The following is a 21,882-nucleotide window of genomic DNA, read 5'->3' as shown; positions in this document are numbered from 1 at the left end:
GAGTTATTAGCTCCCGTATTTATACATGCAAGCATATCAGAGAGGGAGCAATTCATATCCCGACCTACACTGTCTTCCTGCCACTGACAATGAGATTGCTCTATATTCAAGCACTAGATTGGCACATTGCTTGACCTGAGACGGCTTATGCTATAGACCTACGTTAATAGTGGACTCCTTGTGCTTTTATATGGTGCCCGTTACTTGTGGTTATTAATTTTGGGCTCTGTCATTGACGCCCTGCCTTGTGAGATGCAGGGTCTAGTATTTCGGAGGTTGGTTCAGTCGCGGTGACTCTGATGGCTCTAACAATCCCTAGGTTAGGTGGCAATTATAAAGGGGGAGATGATGGATATATGAGACTGAGAGTTATGTTGATGCCTGCAAGGTATGAAGTCACGGACGAAAGAAGCATACAAGGGGGGTCCCATGCAAACTTGAAAGATGAATTGTACTGAAGATTTGTAACAATTCTTATATTTTTCAATATAACAGTCATGGGTAGCAGATAAACTTTTTCTTACACATTGCGACGGTCAAAGCCTTTTCTCGGTCCCGACCTTGGGAGGATGGCGGTAACTTTCTATTTGACTAACTGTGCTGCGTAAAGGGGGATGATCAGCCGACCTTCATTGGATCGGAGTATCCGGAAATCTGCTGCGCAGTTGTGCAGTTCCTTCTCTTGTCTCAGCAATCTGTTGCTATAAATGCAGGGCACTCCGAATAGGGTTCTATTTGTACTCCCCTCTTGTCCCAATTTTCTACCTCCTCTCACCACCAAAACTGCCTGTAACTTGACCTTTTCAGTCCCCCCACGCACCACCTTCAGCTGCCACTTATTTTCAAATCAGAAAACAAGTTGCAATGCCAAACTAAGGCAGAAGAAGGCAACATAGTACTACAAGTGGTAATACCAAAACAAGGCAGCAGAGGGCAGCATAGTATTAAATAATTTACCTCTTCCCAAGGCAAGACGGGAAACCGGTGTCACAAGTGTAATCATGTAAGAAATAGAGAACACACTTACCATATCACATATAACATACATTAGTAATGTTTTTTCTGGTCACTACGTCATCACTAACCTATTTATTTTTGTTTATACCAACAAACTTGTCTGCTCCAGAATTTTAGCGCTGAAATCTCATCACCCGAGATCTTGTGCCGGGATCTCCTTCTGTGGATGCGCCGCCCCCCGGAGGCCATTTTCCCGGAGTCCACCGCACAGGAGGAAACCATATAACTGCCGGGGGCCCTGGCCTTTCACAAAATGTCGTCAGAGCACCCCACAGCACCGCTGGACACAGGGCAGGGCAGCAGCCGCACCGGACACAGGGCAGCAGCAGCACCAGACACCTGCAGCGGCGCGCCACAGATTGGAACACCCGTCATCCCGGCCTGCAGCAATGCTCCACTCTTGCCTCCTCCAGCAGCGACCCTGGGACCCGGCTTCACCGCAAGCACCACCCCTGGTAAGCAATAAGATGCATGGATTATAAGAATCACCACCATTTCATTAAAAAGTTTTTTTCCTATTTTTCTCCTCAAAATCTGGAGTGCGTCTAATATTCCGGAGCATATTATAATCCAAAAAATATGGTATTCTAATTTACTGAGATAATCACTTTTGGGTTTTCATTGGCTGTAAGCCATACTCATCAACATTAACAGAAATAAACATGTGAAATAGATCACTCTGTAATGACTCTATATGAGTTTCACTTTTTGTGTTGAAGAACTGAAATAAATTCACTTTTTGATGATATTCTAATTTTGTGAGAAGCATCTGTACTTATATGTCCACTAAAAAAATAACCAAAAAAAAAACCTTTTATGGTCTCCAAGTTTCAGACATGTCTATTATTTGGAGGTAAGCATATCTACACGTAAGTAATAAGTATGCAGTCTCCTAATAAAAAATATTGAGGCTTTTCTGAGAAGAAAAGAAGAGCCCAATCTTTAACCGCCAACAAGGTTATTGTCGTTGATGGGCCATTGCTCACCTCCATTGAAATTAACAGCTGCAATACCAGACACGGCCCATGAACAAGGGTAGCGCTGTTTCTAAATTAAAAAGAAATAAAAATAGAGAAGTAAACTTTCTTCTAATCCAGGAGATTTCTCCTTCACTCTCCAGCAGAGTTCCTTATGAGTAATCCAAGCGTACATGACTGCGAACAATGTGAACATTTTTCGAGTGCACACATTTATAAAGTGTCATGTAATGACAATCTGAAGGCGTAATTGCATACATAATTACTGATTTTTACAGTGTATATGACCTTTAATATAGCAACTTTAGATCTTTAGTCATTAGATAGAAAAATCATTACTTTGTATTGGATTGCACTTCATAGTAAGTGCCATTGACTCGTGGCTTCCGATGTATACAGCGAGATCATTAGAGTGAATTGTGTTTTAATAAAGGCAGGGCTGGCCGGGCCGACGAAACATCTTGATGGTGAAGAAGCCCTGGAAGGGATGGCAACTTCCATCATTTCATGTGGCTATGAAGCCTTATGTCTCCCTAAGCAAATAGCACTGTGCATATGGAATTCATTACGAGTCATTAGTGCACAATAACTTTATCGGAAGGAATAATGTGAAAAATAAAATCAATAGACAATAAGGAGAGAACATGATATGCACCAAAAATGTACTGTATATTTCAGGCACAGGGATTTCCTAAATTTCACTATAATGCACCAAATTTCTGAAAAGAGTGCACCAATATCGTGTTACATATACCATGGGGAGGAGGTGTAAATAGGTCTGCCCAGTGTCATTTTCATAAATCTAGCACAATTTATATTATTTTTTGCTATGTCCATTAGAAGTATTAATACTGTATGTCTGTTACATTACTTTCTAAGATATTTATATTAAATAGATAAACTTAAAAAGGTTATTCAGGACTTTTATTAATTTTATGTATGGGGACTAAGAACGAACAGGCAAGCCTGTAAGGGGGAGGACCGCACCCCAGTTACCTGCTTGCCGGGGCCAGAACTGTTGAGGTTGGATCCCCTGTTGCCTGGGCGAAGTAATAGTAAGGCCTGTTTCACACATCCGTTTGTCACCATCAGTCAAAATCCGCCGTTTTGGAAAAAAAACGGATCCGCCATTTTTCTTTGCGGATCTGTTTTTTCCCCCATTGACTTTCATTATCGGTGGATTTTGACTGATGGCCATCCGTAGCATCCGCATTTTTGCGGATCCGCCAATATTTTGGCGTCCACTGACCTGACCGGACGGACCCTGCAACGTTTTTTCTCTCTCCGGATCCGCTATTTTCTCTTTTAACCCACAATTCTGTCTGGCTGCTGGATGAAACTCTCTCTCTCTCTGCGCAATCTCCAGCCCCATTTCTCTCATCGCGTGATCTCCAGCCCCATTTCTCTCATCGCGCGATCTCCAGCCCCATTTCTCTCATCGCGCGATCTCCAGCCCCATTTCTCTCATCGCGTGATCTCCAGCCCCATTTCTCTCATCGCGCGATCTCCAGCCCCATTTCTCTCATCGCGCGATCTCCAGCCCCATTTCTCTCATCGCGCGATCTCCAGCCCCATTTCTCTCATCGCGCGATCTCCAGCCCCATTTCTCTCATCGCGCGATCTCCAGCCCCATTTCTCTCATCGCGTGATCTCCAGCCCCATTTCTCTCATCGCGCGATCTCCAGCCCCATTTCTCTCATCGCGCGATCTCCAGCCCCATTTCTCACATCGCGCGATCTCCATGCTCTCACCCACATCCCGCGAGATGATCGCTCACCACAGATGCCCGCTCACTACATCCGCCGGTATTAATCTTTTATTTTTTTTTTCTTTTTCCCCAGGCGCGGCTCCTTTAAATTTTTAACATCGGCGGATCCGTACATCTGCCGATCCGCTGCCCCCCGTTTCTGTCAGTCTGCCTGCGGATCCGTTTTCCGCTATTTTGGCGGATTGAGACTGACAGAAAAGACTGATGTGTGAAACAGGCCTAACCTGGACCAACTTCCTGACCAATGGTGGCAGGGGATATAAAGCAAAAGCACGCACAGCAGAGAGACTTTTGGTGCCAACCCAGGGCAGCGCACAGTGAGCTCCCCATCGAGTACCGATGCTGCGGCAGTCCCCGTCGTCTGAAAAGGGACCGCTGCAGAGAGAGGAGCCAGGCATGCTGCAGCAGTTCAGAGAGAGGAGTGCTCTGTCCTGGGAGCACCAGCATCGCGCAGGCCAGCGCCGCCGCCAACAGCCTGTGACCAGAGAGAGAGACATGCAGTGTGTGCCCGGTGACTACCAGAGAGTAACGCGCCGTGTCCGTGAATACAGTGCACGTGCCACATAAGAGTGACCGGGTACAGGAAACACACTGGCGCCCTAATTTTACCAGTTTATATTTGCCGAGCCACGTTGGGCTCATACAGGACTGTGGCCCGCACCCTTGTCAGCTACTGCAGCATATGGACTAGGGCTCAGCAGAAGGTACCGGAGACCGACTGCTGCCGCCAGAAGACGGGGCATTGTTTTCTACAGGATCCCATTGGAAAAGACACTGTGCCAGCTGTTCTTGGCGCTACTGACTTTCAAACAGCATCTACAGTCCGTTGAACTTCTGACACGATAAGTGTACAAAAGAACTGCCGTTACCTTGTTCATTATCTCTGCATATCCTTTGCAATTGAACACAAGTTCAACTAAAGTTGCCACAGCTATCGGCTTGCTAGTTAAGTCCTGTTGTCCACACCACTAGACTAGGGGCCGAGACCCTTCTGCGACCTGGATTTTACCCCACGTGACGTCTGTCAGCGTGGAACGAGCCCCACGGGGAGTACACTCTCCACCCATGCCTCTGGGAATTTCCTTTCCTCTTCAGGGAGCTTCCTTCAGTCCATAGCAGCAGCCACTCAGACCCGGGGTCTGCTGCACAATCATATCTCTTCCCACACTCCCCTATGGGAAGGCTGCCTATGCATGTCTTTCCCCTTCTTCCCCTATGGGAAGACTGTCCTAAATTCCCTTCTAACTCCCGCTCTGAACCCAAGCTCCACCCACCTTCTAACACCCTTTGACTGCCAGCAGGGAGAAAGGAACCTGCTGCCCTAGTGTATGGTGGATGTAGTGTTGTGCCAGAGCCAGGTCAGGTGTCTCCATCTTACCTGAAAGGTGGGATACTACACCTCTGGTTGAGGTGCAGTACCTCTGTGGCGACTGGACCCTCAGGGGCGCCACACTTCCAGTCTGCCCTATTTACGGGACGTGTCTGCAGACATCATGCTGATCGACAGGCAGTGGGGAGCTGGCTGTCAATCAGCATGACATCAGCAGAGATGCCACATGAACAGAGCAGAGGGGAGGAGAAGACACTGCTCCATCGATGTGACATGATTGCGAGAATAGGCAGGTACTTAGCAACTACCTGTCTGTTAGTTCTTAGCCCTATGCTCAAAAATATTAAAAGTCTTGAGTACTCCCTTTTAAAAAGAAAAGCATTTCCAAAGAATCACTTGGCTTTGTGTCATACATCTAGAAATTATTTGTAATGGGGCTTAGACAATGAACAGAGCAAGTAGTAGGCTTCTGCTGCAGCTAGATGTTTTGGGAGGCACACAGGGTCAGTCCAGGGCTGGCTAGTAGCAGGGCTAGCTGTGGACTGTTCTTGTAAGGGCAGGCGTCTTGGGGTGTCAGGATCAGTCCATGATAGGGAAAATATATGGACTCCGGCTCCTTGAATTGGATAGAGGAAAACCAACAATGGGTGAGATTGTTCCTTTTATCCTTTTGAATTGTCTATATGGATGTTTTTTGACCTCTTAATGAAATGCCTTTCAATTTAATTGAGCTAAATTTGTCCATATTTTGATGAAAAAAAAGTCATTGAAGCAAATTCTCGTCCCAGACAGGGAATGAATGAGTTTACAAAGTATCCTGGATAGGGATGTAAACCAATGTTTTTATTATATTGTGTTTTTGTATTTTGTGCACTAGTGTATTGGTTCATTTTAGAGTTATAGTGGTGAAAACTAGGGATGAGCGAGTATACTTGTTAGGATTCGTACTCGGCGAGTAATGCGGTACTTGCGGTACTCGAATCCTGGCTAGTATTTCACTACTCGCCTCGCAATATTTGGCACAGCCCGCACAGCCCAGCACAGTCTCCGCACAGTCCCCGCACAGCCCAGCACAGTCCCCGCACAGCCCAGCACAGTCTCCGCACAGTCCCCGCACAGCCCAGCACAGTCTCCGCACAGTCCCCGCACAGCCCAGCACAGTCCCCGCACAGCCCAGCACAGTCTCCGCACAGTCCCCGCACAGCCCAGCACAGTCCCCGCACAGCCCAGCACAGTACCTGCACAGCCCAGCACAGTCCCGCACAACCCAGCACAGCCCAGCACAGTCCCCTCATAGTACTTGCACAGCCCAGCACAGTCCCGCACAGCCCAGCACAGTCCCGCACAGCCCAGCACAGTCCCACACAGCCCAGCACAGTCCCGCACAGCCCGGCAAAGCCCAGCACAGTCCCGCACAGCCCGGCACAGTCTTCGCACAGGCCAGCACAGTCCCGCACAGCCCAGCACAGTCCCGCACAGCCCAGCACAGTCCCACACAGCCTGGCCTAGTCCCCACACAGTATCTGCAAAGCCCAGCAGAGTCCCACATACCCCGGCACAGTCTTCGCACAGGCCAGCACAGTCCCGCACAGCCCGGCACAGTCTTCGCACAGGCCAGTACAGTCCGGCACAGTTTGCGCACAGTCCCCGCCCAGCCCAGCACACACACAGCCCATTAATCGCATTTCCATAGACTTACATTGGACTCGCTACTCGTTACGAGTACCCGAGTATTAGGAGGTACTCATAACGAGTACAGCGAGTCCGAATACTTCACTACTCGCTCATCTCATATCGGCCAAACCTGGTGACAGGTTCCCTTTAACTGCACGTAATATAAAAAATAATACTGGAATACAACTATTATGTCTACAAAGAAGGCAACTTTATATTTGTATTTATTTACAACATTTCTCAAACTCTTGGATAAACCTGATTTAATTTTTTGCTGTGGTGTGGTCTGTTTTTCAAGCAGATGTCAAAGCTGCAGCTTGTCATACACAATAATACCTGTCAGCAGGAAGGTTTGGAAATATGTGAAGGTTGATCTACCCAGGAAACTCATTTGTCTTTCTGTCATGTGATTTCTGATTCTAGAACCACAGCGTTGTCTGCTTCAATATCCCTCATACTTCACATATAAATTATCCGCCAGCGTTTTTGACTGTCTCTTAATACAGACTCCACAGACCGTGCATCTGATGCCATGAAGTCACATTCACTAATAAACTCTTTCTAGAAACTAAACACTTAGTACTTACGATGAGAAAACAAAACTAACAAAAAATCAAACCACCAGGCATACAGGAAATATCATTGTTTCTTGCTTCCCTGATTTGCTATACAGGCTGGAACAGAATGTGCAGAGTCATCTCATTAATATGAGCGCGTGACATCAGCTCTACATAAGGGAAAACAGTAATACTATGAGGGAAGATAGCAACACTATGCACTGGTCTTGGGGTATAAAGTGCTGCTTTCCGTTACTTCCTAAAGACTGTAATATTCTGTGATAATTTCTGAAAAATCACCTTCATTTATTTCAGCTGCTAAAAAGTATACACACACTGTCTTTCCTGTCTATACAGAAAGGAAGGGCACCTTTAACCCCTTTACTCCCAAGGGTGGTTTGCATATTATTGCCCAGGCCAATTTTTACAATTCTGACCACTGTCCCTTTATGAGGTAATAACTCTGAAACGCTTCCATGGATCCCAGTGATTCTGACATTGTTTTCTTGTGACATATTGTACTTTATGTTAGTGGTAAAATTTCATTCAAATACCTTGCGTTTATTTGTGAAAAAAATGGAAATTTGGCGAAAATTTTGAAAATTTCGCAATTTTCCGACTTTGAATTTTTATGCTCTTAAATCACAGAGATACGGCACACAAAAAACTTGATAACTAACATTTCCCACATGTTTACTTTATATCAGCACAATTTGGGAATCAAAATTTTTTTTGTTAGGAAGTTATAAGGCTATGTGCACAGGTAGCGGAACTCTCGTGGAAGTTACCATAGTAACATAGTGTTTGACGAGTGTGACCAACTTTTTACTACTGAGGCTGCCTATGCAGCTTCAGTAGTAAAAGATAGGATGTAAAAAAAAATATTGTTATTCTTACCTTTCGGCGTCCCGTGCAGCCTTCCCGCCTCTCTCCACGCTCCCGATCCCAGTAATCCTTTGCGAGAATGACCGTGATGGCGTCCGTTCTCGCGGGATCGCGACGTCTCGTGGTCATTCGCGATGACATCGCGCTCCGACGATGGACTGTGACCGGGAGCGTGGAGACCGGCAGGAAGGCTGCGCAGGACGCCGGAAGGTAAGAATAACAATATTTTTTATTTTAAATTCTATTTTTTACAGGGATATGGTACCCAAAGCCCGGAGGACAGTCTCGTCTCCTCCGGACCGTGGGTACCATCTGCAAATGTTCTGCTTACTTTTCGCATGGTGTGCACAGCCACATGCAGAAAGTAAGCAGAACAATGCATTCCTATGGGTGCGGGATCGCCACGATTCCGCTAAATTAATGAGCATGCTGCGTTTTTTTACCGCAAAGCGATTTTGCCGCGGAAAAAAACGCAGCATTAGCACAGCATTGCGGAATCCCATAGGAATGCATGGGATGCTTATTTTTCACAGCAAAATCGTGCGGAAACGCGAAAAAAAGCTACGTGTGAACCCAGCCTAAGGGTTAAAAGTTGACCAGCGATTTCTCATTTTTACAACACCATTTTATTTTTAGGGACCACATCACATTTGAAGTCACTTTGAGGGGTCTATATGATAGAAAATACCCAAAAGTGACACCATTCTAAAAACGGCACCCCTTAAGGTGCTCAAAACCAGATTTAAGAAGTTTACTAACCCTTCAGGTGCTTCACAGGAATTTTTTGAATGGTTAAAAAAAAATGAACATTTAATTTTTTTTTCACAAAAAAAATTACTTCAGGTTCAATTTTTTTATTTTACCAAGGGTAACAGGAGAACTTGGACTGGAAATGTTATTTTGAAATTTGTCCTGAGTACGCCGATACCTGATATGTGGGGGGAACCACTGTTTCGGCGCATGGCAGAGCTCAGAAGGGAGGAGCGCCGTTTGACTTTTTCACTGCAAAACTGGCTGGAATTCAGATCAGATGCCATGTCAAGTTTGGAGAGCTCCAGATGTGCCTAAACAGTAGAAACCTCCCACAAGTGACCCCATTTTGGAAACTAGACCCCCCAAGGAACTTATCTAGATATGTGGTGAGCACTTTGAACCCCCAAGGGCTTCACAGAAGTTTATAATGTACAGCCGTACAATTAAAAAATCATATTTTTTCCACAAAAATGATCTTTTCACCCCCAATTTTTATTTTCCCAAGAGTAACAGGACCCCAAAAGTTATTGTGCAATTTGTCCTGAGTACACTGATACCCCATATGTGGGGGTAAACCACTATTTGGGCGCATGGCAGAGCTTGGAAGGGAAGCAGCACCATTTGACTTTTTTGGCTGGAATTGAGATCGGACGCCATGTCGCGTTTGGAAAGCCCCTGATGTGCCAAAACAGTGGAAACTCCCCAATTCTAACTCCAACCCTAACCCAACACACCCCTAGCCCTAACCCTAGCCCTAATGGGAAAATGGAAATAAATACATTTTTTTAATTGTATTATTTTTCCCTAACTAAGGGGGTGATAACGGGGGGTTTGATTTACTATTTATGGCGGTTTTTTATGTTTGGCTGCTGTCGCACGCTACAACACGCTTTTTATTGTAAAAATAGTTTTTGCATCACCACATTTTGAGAGCTATAATTTTTCCATATTTTGACCCACAGAGTCATGTGAGGTCTTATTTTTTGCGGGACGAGTTGACGTTTTTATTGGTACCATTTTCGGGCATGTGACATTTTTTGATCGCTTTTTATTCTGATTTTTGGGACGCAGAATGAACAAAAACCAGCGTTTCATGAATTCCTTTTGGGGGAGTGCGTTTACACCGTTCCGCGAGCGGTAAAATTGATAAAGCGGTTTTATTCTTCGGGTCAGTACGATTACAGCGATACCTCATTTAGGTCTTTTTTTATGTTTTGGCGGTTTTATGCAATCAAAACAATTTTATATAAAAAATAATTATTTTTGCATCGCTTTATTCTGCAAGCTATAACTTTTTTATTTTTTTGCTCATGATGCTGTGTGGCGGCTCATTTTTTGTGGGACAAGATGATGTTTTCAGCGGTACCATGGTTATTTATATCCGACTTTTTGATCGCGCGTTATTGCACTTTTTGTTCGGTGGTATGATGATAAAGCTTTATTTTTTGCTTCGTTTTTTATTTTTATTTTTTAAGGGGTTCAATAAAGAGATTAACTAGTGGGACAGTTTTATAGGGCGGTTCGCTATGGACGTGGTGATACCAAATATGTGTACTTCTATTTTTTTTTTTATTTTCAAAAAATGAATTTATTAGGGAATATTTTTTTTTTTTATTTATTTAGCGATTTTTTTTATAAATAGCTTTTACACTTTTTTTTTTTTAACTTTATTACATTGTCCCGGGGGGACATCACTGTCATGTGACAGATTGCTGATCTGTCACACCACAGATCGCTGTGACAGATCAGCGATCTGTCACAGGCAGTGCTGGAGGCTTCCTCATGCCGGCGCTTTGCAGGCATGAAGAAGCCGACTCCCTGCAGGCCCCCGAAGGTCCCCGCCGCCATATTGGATCCGGGGAACTGCAGGGAAGGAGGCCCCCGCAGCAGTGCTGCACATCGCGCTGCTGCGGGGTTCTCAGGGAAGCATGGAGGGAGCCCCCTCCCTGCCGATGCTTCCCTAAACCCCGGCACACTGCGATCGTGTTTGATCGCAGTGTGCCAGGGGTTAACGTGTCAGGGGTGGTCCGTGACTGCCCCTGACACATAGTGCCGGGTGTCAGCTGTGATAATCAGCTGACACCCGGCCGCAATCAGCTGCGCTCCCCCCATGAGCGCAGCTGATCGCGCTAGACGTACTATTCCGTTCTTGGGACTTAGGTCCCAGGTCACATGAACGGAATAGTATGTCTAATGTAGGAAAGGGGTTAATATGGTGGCCTTTGGGGAAGATTTTAAAAATATAGCATAAATAGCTACAGCAATTGAAAACACACTTTTCTCTTCTACTGACTTAGGGTAAATCTACAGTGCCTTGAAAAAGTATTCATACCCCGTGAACGTATCCACATTTTTTCACGTTACACCCAACAAACGTAAATGTATGTTATTGGAATTTAATGCAGGATAGGAAAAAAGTGGTCAGACAATCCGCGCTGCGAATCACTATGAACAATTATTATTACAGTGGTCTTTATTCAACGCGTTTCAAAGTTTCACAGAACTCCTTCCTCAGGAAAAAACCACCAACACAAAGTTGTAAGTTGTGAAGTGTAAAGAAATGATTATTTTAAAAATATAAATCAGAAAATTGTGATGTGCATTTGTATTCAGCCCCCCTGTAGTCTGATACTTTGTCAGACCACCTTTCTCTGCAATTACTGCTGCAAGTCTTTTGGGGTCTGTCTCTACCAGTTTTGCACACCTAGAGGCTGTACTTTTGGCCATTCTTCTTTGCAAACCAGCTCTAATTCAGTGAGATTGGACGGAGGCATCGGTGAACAGCAATTTTCAAGTCTTGGCAAAGATTCTCGAAGGGATTTAGGTCTAGACTGTGACTGAGCCGTTCATATACATGAATAAGCTTTGATCTAAACTATCCATTGTATCTCTGGCAGTATGTGTAGGGTCATTGCCTTGCTGGAAGATGAACCTACACCCCAGTCTCAAGTCTTTTGCAGCTTCTAATGGGTATTCCTCCAGGATTGCCCTGACAATTCCATCCATCTTCCCATAAATTCTGACCAGCTTCCCTGTGCCTGCTGTAAGAAAGCATCCCCATAACATGATGATGCAACCACCATGTTTGACAGTGGGGATGGAGTTTTCAGGGTGATGACCAGTGTTAGTTTTCTGCAACACAGAGCATTTTGCATTTTAACCCAAAAAGTTCTACTTTGGTCTTAACTAACCAAAGCGCTTTTTTCCACATGCCATGTAGGGGCACAGCATATCGAAGATGGTGCTCTGGTCAGATGAGACCAAAGTAAAACTATTGGGGCTAAATGCAAAGTGCTATGTATGGCAGAAGACTAACATTGCACATAAGCCTGAAAACACCATCCCCACCATCAAACATGGTGGTGGTAGCAACATGCTGTGGGGTATGCTTTTCTTCAGCAGAGACAGGGTAGCTGGTCAGAGTTGATGGGAAGAATGGATGGAACTAAATATAGGACAATCCTGGAATAATACCTGTAAGAGGCTGCAAAAGACTTGAGACTGGGGAGTAGGTTTACCTTTTCGAAGGACAACGACCCTAATCATACTGCCAGAGTTACAATGAAATGGTTTACATCAAAGCATATTAATCTGTGTGCCCAGTCACAGTCCAAACATAAAACCCATTGATAAGTTGCGGCAAGACATGAAAATCGCTGTTTGCAGACGTCTCCATCCAATCTCACTTAGCTCTAGCTAAAAATTCAGCCTCTAGTTGTGCAAAGCTGGTAGAGACATACTCCAAGAGACTTGTAGCAGTGATCTATCTGTGGCCCTAGAAAGTATTCAGGGGGCCTGAATACAAATGCACATCACTATTTTCATATTTATACTTTTAAAATATTTAGAAAACCATGTATCATTTCCTTTACACTTCACCAATGCTTCCTACTTTGTATTGCTATATCACATAAAATATTAATACAATACATTTAAGTTTGTAGGAGTAACATGAAAAAATGTGGAAAAGTTCAAGGGGTATGAAAAATTTTTCAAGGTTCTGTAATCAAATTAAATACCTTTACCTTTATATAAGTCGCACATTTGCCAGAAAAGATGCAAAAGTACTATATTTTATGAGAACTTCACATTTATTGTCTCAGATCAGTGTTTTCCCTAGAAAAGTACTACATTGATGGGTAATGATAATAAACAGCTCAGGCAGGGTGACATAACCACACTGTCACGATCCATTTTTGGATCTTTGCCAGAGTGTGGACTTTCTTATATAAACCTTTTTCCTTTCTGGCCCTCGGGGGTTAATATGGAGTTTTGCCCCCGGTGGCTGCTGGTGTTACTACAACTGTAGCTGGTCTGCTGATGGGTTTTTCCCCTGGTGGCTGCTGGTGTTACTGCATGGTGATTAATTATCTATGCAGGTGGGTGCCACTCCCTCTTCCCCTTATAAGGTCACCACAGTGCTGCAGATCACTGTTGGTAATACTGGTCATTTGCTAACCAACCTTGGTGAAGACTGGACCTACCTTGTGCAGAGGGGGTTCAGCTTATCTGGAGCAGTGGAGTTGCTGCTGGATGCTGATCGGGTGCCTTACTCTGCTGCTTGGAGCATTGGCAGCAGATAAAGCTAAGTTTTGGTTTTTAGTTGCTTTAACCCCATGGAGTCTGTTTTATCTTTACTTTCATGTTATTGGTGCAGTTCACTTTATTCCCTGTTTCACCTCCTGGGGAGTGGGTTGTGGGTTTAGCTCAGGGCTAAACAGGAGATAGGGACAGGTCGGGGACTTGGGCCTCACTACCATCAAGTGTACCCCCAAGTTAAGGAAAGTCAGGGCACCTCCTTAGCCTGAGGGGCAGTTCAGGGGCCCAGGTTCCGTGTCTCCTGCTTTTTCCCTACTGCCCCATGACACACACCTGCTGCAACCATAAGTCATCCAAAGACAAGACACTGCACTGTCCTGAAAGGTGAGAAGCCAACCATGGCCCTAGGTGAGGTTGCCCCATATGATCTTGAATGATCAAGAGACCCATTGTATTGTAGGACCATGTCTTAGGGGCTTTCACCATTAACTCCTGCAACTCTCCGTGCTGCTGGTTTTACATGTACGTTTATTAGCGTGACGCAGCATATTATACTCGGCCATTAGGCGACTGCATTGCTGTGCTATAATATTGCAATAGTGCTCCACACACTTGTTGTTTTAATGCACATCTTGATTAATTTTTGCTTTATCTAAATTCATCTTGTCTGATAGTTTCTTACCTTACTAAAGAAATACTGCGTGGTCACAGCAAACACTAAAAATCCACAGCTTGTTTTTTTGAATTCTTTCCGGACAAATAAGAGTTCCTTAGCTTGCTCCTCACACTTCTCTTTTAACCTCTGAACTGTCTGACGATCTTGGTCTCGAGTCTGTACTTCGGTCTTGGGGGCATAGCCATTCTTTGCAATTGTTGGTTTCAGTTTGGAGTGTCCTGAAATGTAAAATAGGGAACAAAATAATGATTAAATATCCATTTTATGTAGCTTAAAGGCAATCTGTCAGTAGGATCAACCCTCCTAAGCTGTCTATATCGGCATTTAGGTCATAGTTAGCTGAGTAAAATGGCACCTTGATATCTGCGATCTGATTTCTTACTCCTGAGAAATCCACTTTTTTATTATGTAAATATGTAATATGTAAATGACTTATTAAGATCTATGGGCCAGACATAGAATCTGCCTCCAGAGTGTGAGACGAGACATGTAGATCAGGAGAGCAGACTGTCGGTCATCATTACATGTGACACACTGGTAACACCCCCTGTCATTTACAATAATCATTGGGGGTAGATTCTCAGGGAGATCTATGTCCGGCCTATACATTTTAACAGCTCATTTACATATTAAGAAAAACATGGACTTCTTGGGAATAAAACATCTGATAGCAGATTTCAAGGTATCATTTTATTCAACTTTCTACATGCCCCTATAGACGGCTTAGGAGGGTTGATCCTACTGACAGATTCCCTTTAATAAGAAGGGCAGAAATCATTTAGCACACGGACATTATACCAAAATTGGAACTAGGAAACAGGACTGAGCATTAAACTGGTGCTAAGAAGCTTTTAAAGCCACGCCAATCACCATTTTTGGACACCCCTCTTCCACCTCATGTGAACTCAGCCTAAAAAACAGCTTGTGTAATTCATGCTAGAAGGACGTGGTTATTTAATGCACAATTATGTAATTTTAAGTTGAGTATTGGGAAGGTGAGCAACCAGATGTCAAGAGATCACCCCGTCTGTACTGGCTGTCTCTCTGGGACCTGATAATCCTCTGATTGATCATGTGTGAGCAGGTTGCGGGATGCAGTGACAGAGGGGAGACAGATCAAGGGTTAACGTATTCACTTGAACAGGGATATACTCCATGCAGGGAGATAAGTAGTTTTGCACGGTTATTACAGTAATGGGGGAAAACAACAGGGGAATAAGGAGAATGAAGCAACACCGGTGATCAGGCTTAAACAAGTTCTTAAGGAATAACTTAATCGGTCAGTCGACTTCCAGGTGATGGATCCAACCAGGCGGAGCGGTGATGCCAACAGCAGTCAGCGAAGGCTTGTTCCGGTGGAGTCCTGAGGTAAGCGGGGATCCGGCGGAGTCTTGACGGCAACAGTTCGTCTCTGATACCCTATGCAGGGTTTTTAGTCCAGGGATTGTGGTCGCAGGCAAAGTGCTGGCCGCAACACATTTCAAGCCCACTGTGGCTCGGTAGATATGGACGGGGAGTCAGGGCACAGGTTACGGTCACGTACCCAGTCTCTCTGAAGCGGTACGAGTGCGGCACAAGCTAGCCCGGAGTGTTCGGCACCCTGATTTGAGAGAGCCAGTGGACACACTCCAAGTCTATGTCCAAGGTCTCTGTGGGTGGCCGTGGGGATTCTCTGGCACGGGACTGCACTGCTACGGTGCTGCAGGGATGGACCAATCACTTCTTCCTGCCGCTCGCTGTCTGTTCCCAAGTCTGATTGCTTTTGCGCACAATCCGCTCTCCCTGAGCTATCCACGCCCCCCGCTACTGAGTGCAAAGGTCGGTCCGGTTCCTTAAGCTTTCCCCCGGACAACAGAGGAGACAGCCCCGACAGTTCCAGACCCGGCGCAAGAAAGGTACCCCCATCCCGGTCCTTCTGCTTACACATGTAATCAATTGCATGCTAAGAGAAGGAAGTTGATGCTTTGTTTTTAAGGATTTAGGCCTTTTGCAAAAATTCTCGCCATTTTTTGCTTGATTTGCCTAGTAGCTGTCTTTACAAGTTGTGCTTTCTCCAACAGACCTGTAGCAAGCACTGTGGGATGGAGGACCTTGTAACCTATTATGGTGCAGTGATGGAGGAGGTATCAAGTGACCACAGTACGCAAAGCGTTCGCTATCAACACAGGAGCAGACATATACAAGTTATTTCTTGTGCGCCCCATGAACAGGATAAAATGTTGTATTTAACCCCTTTTTAAAGGGCTACTGCGCAGTGTCTGTTTTGATACCATGAAAACTCAACTGAAAATCATGTAGTCAGAACTGCAGGAAATGAAATAGGCCGGTCAGTCTCCGCTAACAATCTCCCATAGACTGCAGCACCCCGAAGGAAGATTATAAAGTGCAACCCAGGCCTGTGGTGCTGAATTCCGAAACAGCAATCACAAGCCTCAGCCTCTCGGTGACAACTGATAAAATAACTTCACACTCTACAGTATAGAATACACAGTAGCAGAAAACATAGTTTTTAAGTGAATTTTGGCACAAACTTGGAATAAAAAAAATAGAATTTCTCATATCACCATTGGAAATATATTAATGATATAGGAGGGCAACTATGGGAACTACAAGGCAGCGAAGCTTTGCTGTCCACCTTCTATTTAACCCAAGTCCCAAATCTGTTTACAGGAATTCCGTGAGACCATTACATTAGTATATGCTGTCTATTGTGCCTGACCCTTCTGTGCCATGTGACTGAGATAAGTACCACAATGAAACACGTCAACCCTGGTGGCACTACACTAGTATTGTGGAGGTCCTCTGATTAAAGGGGTTGTCCGGGCTTTTCACATAATCTCAGTACATATCTGGGCTGCAGAATTATGACAATAAGTAATTTACTTTCTGTCACTAGTTTGCACGGTTTTCTAGATATTCTGAACAGAACGTCCAAGGGGGGGTGTGTTATGGCATTGAAATGAGAACTAGTCGTAACCTCCTACTCTACTCCAAACATGCCCTCTATAGCAACAACCCCACCCTCCATAGCTACAGGCCCTCCCCGTCCACATGAAGAAGCCCTCATCACACAGTAACAAATCCTTCCCCTCTAGCAGCCTCACTGCAGAGAGCAGCTGCTCCTCCCCCAGACACATGCTGAACAGTGATCTATGGAAAGTGAAACCAGTGAGGAGGGAAAATCGTCCTGTATTCTGGGACAGGCTGCTCCCATCAGTATTTGTGTCATTAGAGACAGAGTGCTCACACATACACTGCACCAAATCTGCTGCTGTGTGAAGACATCAGTGACAGCTGTCTCATTCACACAGCAGAGGCTTTGTCACACAACAGATTACATCAGTGACTGCCATCCCCTGTGCAGATTAGAAGCTGCAGACCCCCCATCACTGGCCATTACTTATTGTCATAATTCTGCAGCCCAGATATGCACTGAGATTATTTGAAAAGCACGGGCAACCCCTTTAAACTCTGAACTTTCAGCAACGTCCATCACAAGTAATGTATCGTTACCAGTAACTATGAAGCATGTGCTTCTATTTGGTGCAGAAGTGAACAGCATGTTATTCCCTGCTATCCTTTGTATGCCGGTTGGTTGGTTAGTAAAACTGAATATGTTTTTAACCAGCTGTCTGGTTTCCTCATCATGGGGATAAAGAGGTGCAGGGCCAGTGTGGCTGAATGTGAAGGTGTCTACAGCATTAGCATTACACACACACTTAAGGACCACATTTTTCTGTAGCGGGCCGGGGTGTGGAAAACGAGTCACTCACCCACGGCTACCACCTTGGGCACCGTTACACTTTCACCATTAAATGGAACGTGTCACCTCCAAAAAAACAATTTTTACGTGCAGATGTAGCGGTAATTTTCAGGTAAAAATAGCATTTAATTAATGCCTGGCAGCCTTACTATGTGTTCAGTGGGAATTTGTAGTTAAAACTCCGCGCTACCTGGTATCTCCTGATGAAGGGGGCATGAGAGCCCTGAAACGCGTTGAATAAAGCCACTGTGAATTCAAGATTTCTCTCTCTTGGAATTTATCCCTGCGGGAGCGCGGAGTTTTAACTACAAATTCCCACTGAACACATGATTTCTTTTTGTCCTTGAAGACTTGTGGATCTGCAGCAGCCGCCTGACTATATGATCTTATCTCATCCTAACCAAGTGAGCAAGTTTCTTGTTATATTTTGTCCTTTGTAATGTGGATAAGACCCTATTGCGCTTTTTTGTCTCCCCATTCCTTTGCAATGGCAGCCTTACTAGAAAAGTGTGTACAGCGAGAAAATAAAGTTTTATTCTCCCTGCACCCACTCGCTGTACTACCTTGATGACTGGAAGCAAGGACGATAAAACTTAATTTTCTCCCTGTAGACACTTTTCTAGTAAGGTTACAGTTGGCGCTAACTATAAATTGAACCTGACTGTTATCACTCCTCGGCAGTTTGATTGGCAGTCTGCTCTGCGCACACATGTTGCACACACTTGCTGCACACACATGCTGCTTAGCAGGATGGTAAAAAAGGAGCAGGAGGAATGATTACAGCTTTCTCATTGAATAGTTAGCTGTGACTTTACACTCCCAGTGTAAGGATGTGACTGGGACTGTCATATACCTTCCGCTGAAGACAACCATTGCAGTGTGAGTAAGATGATGTTGTATTGTGTTTTGATGATATAATGTAAAATGCATAGATTGTTATAAGTACTGATGCTGCTGTGTGGGTACTGTATTGGTGATGCCTAAGGTAACCTGGTACACACAGCTCAGGGGTAGGAACATTAGGGCAGATTGGCAGTGGTATCTATTAATGTATAAGTGATAAGTATAGTATAGGCATTGTAAGTGTAATATGATTATTGCATAGTGATAGGAATAATGTATGATATAGTTAAGTAGGTGAAAGGTTAAGGTTGCTGAGCAACAGACTGGCGGGGAAGACAGAGTAAAGGGCCTGTCACACTAAGAGATATCGCTAGAAATATCGCTATAACTTGTGACGTTATAGCGATATTGCTAGCGATATCGCTATGTCTGATACTTACCTACGACCCGCTCCCCCGCTGGTTATCGCTGATCGCGCGAGAACGTCCAGGACTGTTTCTCGTCGTCAGCTTCCTGCGGCGCTTCCTGTGGAGAGACGAGCGACGAGCGTGGAGCCGGGTGGGAGGACGCAGGATCGCCTGGTGTGACAGGTAAGTAGTGACCCCCGTCCCCAGCAATGTCGCTGGTGAGATCTGCCTTTGTGGCAGCTCACTAGCGACCACTTAGCGATGTACCAGCGATCCTGACCGCGTCATATCGCTGGTCGGGATCGCTGGTACATCGCTAAGTGTGACAGTACCTTAAGGATACAGTTAAAAGTTCGGGGCCAGCCCAGCATGGGAGGAGTTAAGGTAAAGAAAGAAGAGTAATCATTTCCTGGTTTTGTCAGAGTTAGTGAAAGGTTCTGTGAAGTTCAGGTTCAGTTTGCAGTGGACTCGAGGCACTTAACGCATATTGTTCTAACAGCATGAAGTTGTACCAAATTTTCCGTGGACCTTCCTGTAATGTCCGGGACCTACGGCCCGAACTAGGCACTGAGGAGTGTGCCTTAACCCTTCCATACAGAGGAACCAGATGAGAGAGAAACGTAAAGGATCTCGGGACTGCTGTGGGCCGGATGGAAAATCCCTGGGGCTGACAGGAAGATCAAGCATAGAGATAATCCGAGCTGAACATAAGCAAAGGCTTGAAATTTTCTGTGTTGATTAAACTAGAACTGGAGGGTGCTGTGCCCAATACTGTGTGTTAAAGACTGTTGTATATGAACTGTCCAGTAAAGTTGAATTTGTTATAAAGAATCTGGTGTCCCCTGATGTGTGATCCAGGACCTAAGGATTCGGATGCAGCGGAGGAGTCTGGCCTGAAGTGAGTACCCTGTATTGTACACAGCACAACATTGGTGGACTAGGACACTGTTTATTTGTGGGGTGTTCTCCCTGTAGCCACTGTGCCAGTAAATCAGCAGCCAGGCATGATTTAAACAATATTTACCTGCAGATTACCACTATACCACCAGGTTACTACACTATTCCGCAATTACACCATGTCCTTTCATAATAGTCTGGTTGTCTTGTGGTAGAGGGACATTTAAGCCCACTACATGCATCAGGAACCGGAAAGCACTGGTTTTTTTTTATTTTGACCATTTCTCCTTTTCAGAAAAAAAAAACTAAATTTATTGCTTGGAAATTCAGAGACATGTTGTCAGAAGTTTGTAGACTGAAAGAACAATTTACATTTCACTCAAAAATATACCTATAAAGAGAAAAATCAGACAAACTGAACATTTGGAAGTGGTCTCTTAATTTTTCCCAGAGCTGTATGTATATGAATATAATATATATATATATATATATATATATATATATACATATATATATCAGGTGCATCTCAAAAAATTAGAATATCATCAAAAAGTTTATTTATTTCAGCTCTTCAATACAAAAAGTAAAACTCATATATTATATAGAGTAATTGTAAGACGAGTGATCTATTTCAAGTGTTGATTTCTGTTCATGTTGATGATTATGGCTTACAGCCAATGAAAATCCAAAAGTCATTATCTCAGTATATTAAAATACTTAATAACACCAGCTAGAAAAATGATTTTAAAATCCGAAATGTTGGCCTACAGAAATGTATGTATGTTGATGATATTCTATTCTAATTTTGTGAGATGCACCTGTGTGTGTGTGTGTATATATACTGTATATTATATATATATATATATATATATATATATACACACACACAGTTTATGGATCCTCTATAAGAGGACAGCACAACCTTTTCTGGTCCCAGGGTTGCATTGTCATGTTGAATCCCTCCCAAGAGCCGCAGTAAAGCTTAGAGGGTTATTAACATCTGAAATCTTTCATGTACATTAAAATTGTATGCCATAAAAGCCTGATATATAAAAGTCCAGAAAATGGAACTTTCACTTATGGGAATAATAGGGGTCCCATTTACCCACAGTTAGCAATTAGGAGAGAGAAATGCCATAAATAAATGTGGCTTTACCCATTGTAAATTTAAAGGGATTTTTCCAAGAACAAAGTACATGTTAATTAATAGTTATTGGAATAAAATAAGTTCTATAATTGGATGACCATAATAAATCATTCTGATTATAAGTGTACTTCTCTACAGATCACAAATCTTATATGAAGACATTAGCTGCATTCACTGTGAACAGTAAAAGAGTAATAAATACAGTCATAAAAATCTGTACAAGTTTCTCCAGGTTAAAAAAGTCAATGACACAACAATTTTTGTTTTACAGACAAATAGAAAAGTATCCTGTTTCTCCAAATTTCTTGACGGTTGTCAACCATGCATAGATGGTGTCCTGTAAAATTCATATACAGCTCTGGCAAAAATTAAGAGACAACTGCACAGTTTTATAAAAATCAGCTTCTCTACATGTCTGACAGCCATTCCATGCCAGTATCAGTTGAATTCCAACCAGAGTACACCTCATTCTACTTAATGTGCTTCTGATTAGGTGACCACCTGAACCAAATCTTATTTAATGAAGGAAAGTATAAAAAAACCCTGCTGTGGTGTTCACAATCCTCTTGCAATAGGACAAGCTGGATGGCAAAACAAATGCTAGTAATATCCCAAAAGTAATAGGAATGAAAAAATAACTTTAAAAAAA

General features: G+C 43.9%; 1 protein-coding gene across 2 annotated transcripts in view; it reads right to left on the bottom strand.

The window, feature by feature from the left end:
• Positions 1-21,882, bottom strand: part of MTUS2 (microtubule associated scaffold protein 2) — an 876,814-nt gene that overhangs the window by 127,652 nt on the left and 727,280 nt on the right. For both annotated transcript variants that reach the window (XM_073583159.1, XM_073583160.1), the window contains exon 7: positions 14,183-14,394. In XM_073583159.1, coding sequence (XP_073439260.1) covers positions 14,183-14,394 — 212 coding nt within the window. The remainder of the gene's footprint in view (positions 1-14,182; positions 14,395-21,882) is intronic.

Source organism: Dendrobates tinctorius, unplaced genomic scaffold (assembly GCF_039654945.1).
Source record: "Dendrobates tinctorius isolate UK_male_01 unplaced genomic scaffold, ASM3965494v1 ptg000075l, whole genome shotgun sequence".
Taxonomy (NCBI): Eukaryota; Metazoa; Chordata; class Amphibia; order Anura; family Dendrobatidae; genus Dendrobates; species Dendrobates tinctorius.
The sequence above is the reverse complement of the archived record's forward strand: the minus strand, read 5'-3'. Positions and strand labels throughout refer to the sequence as shown.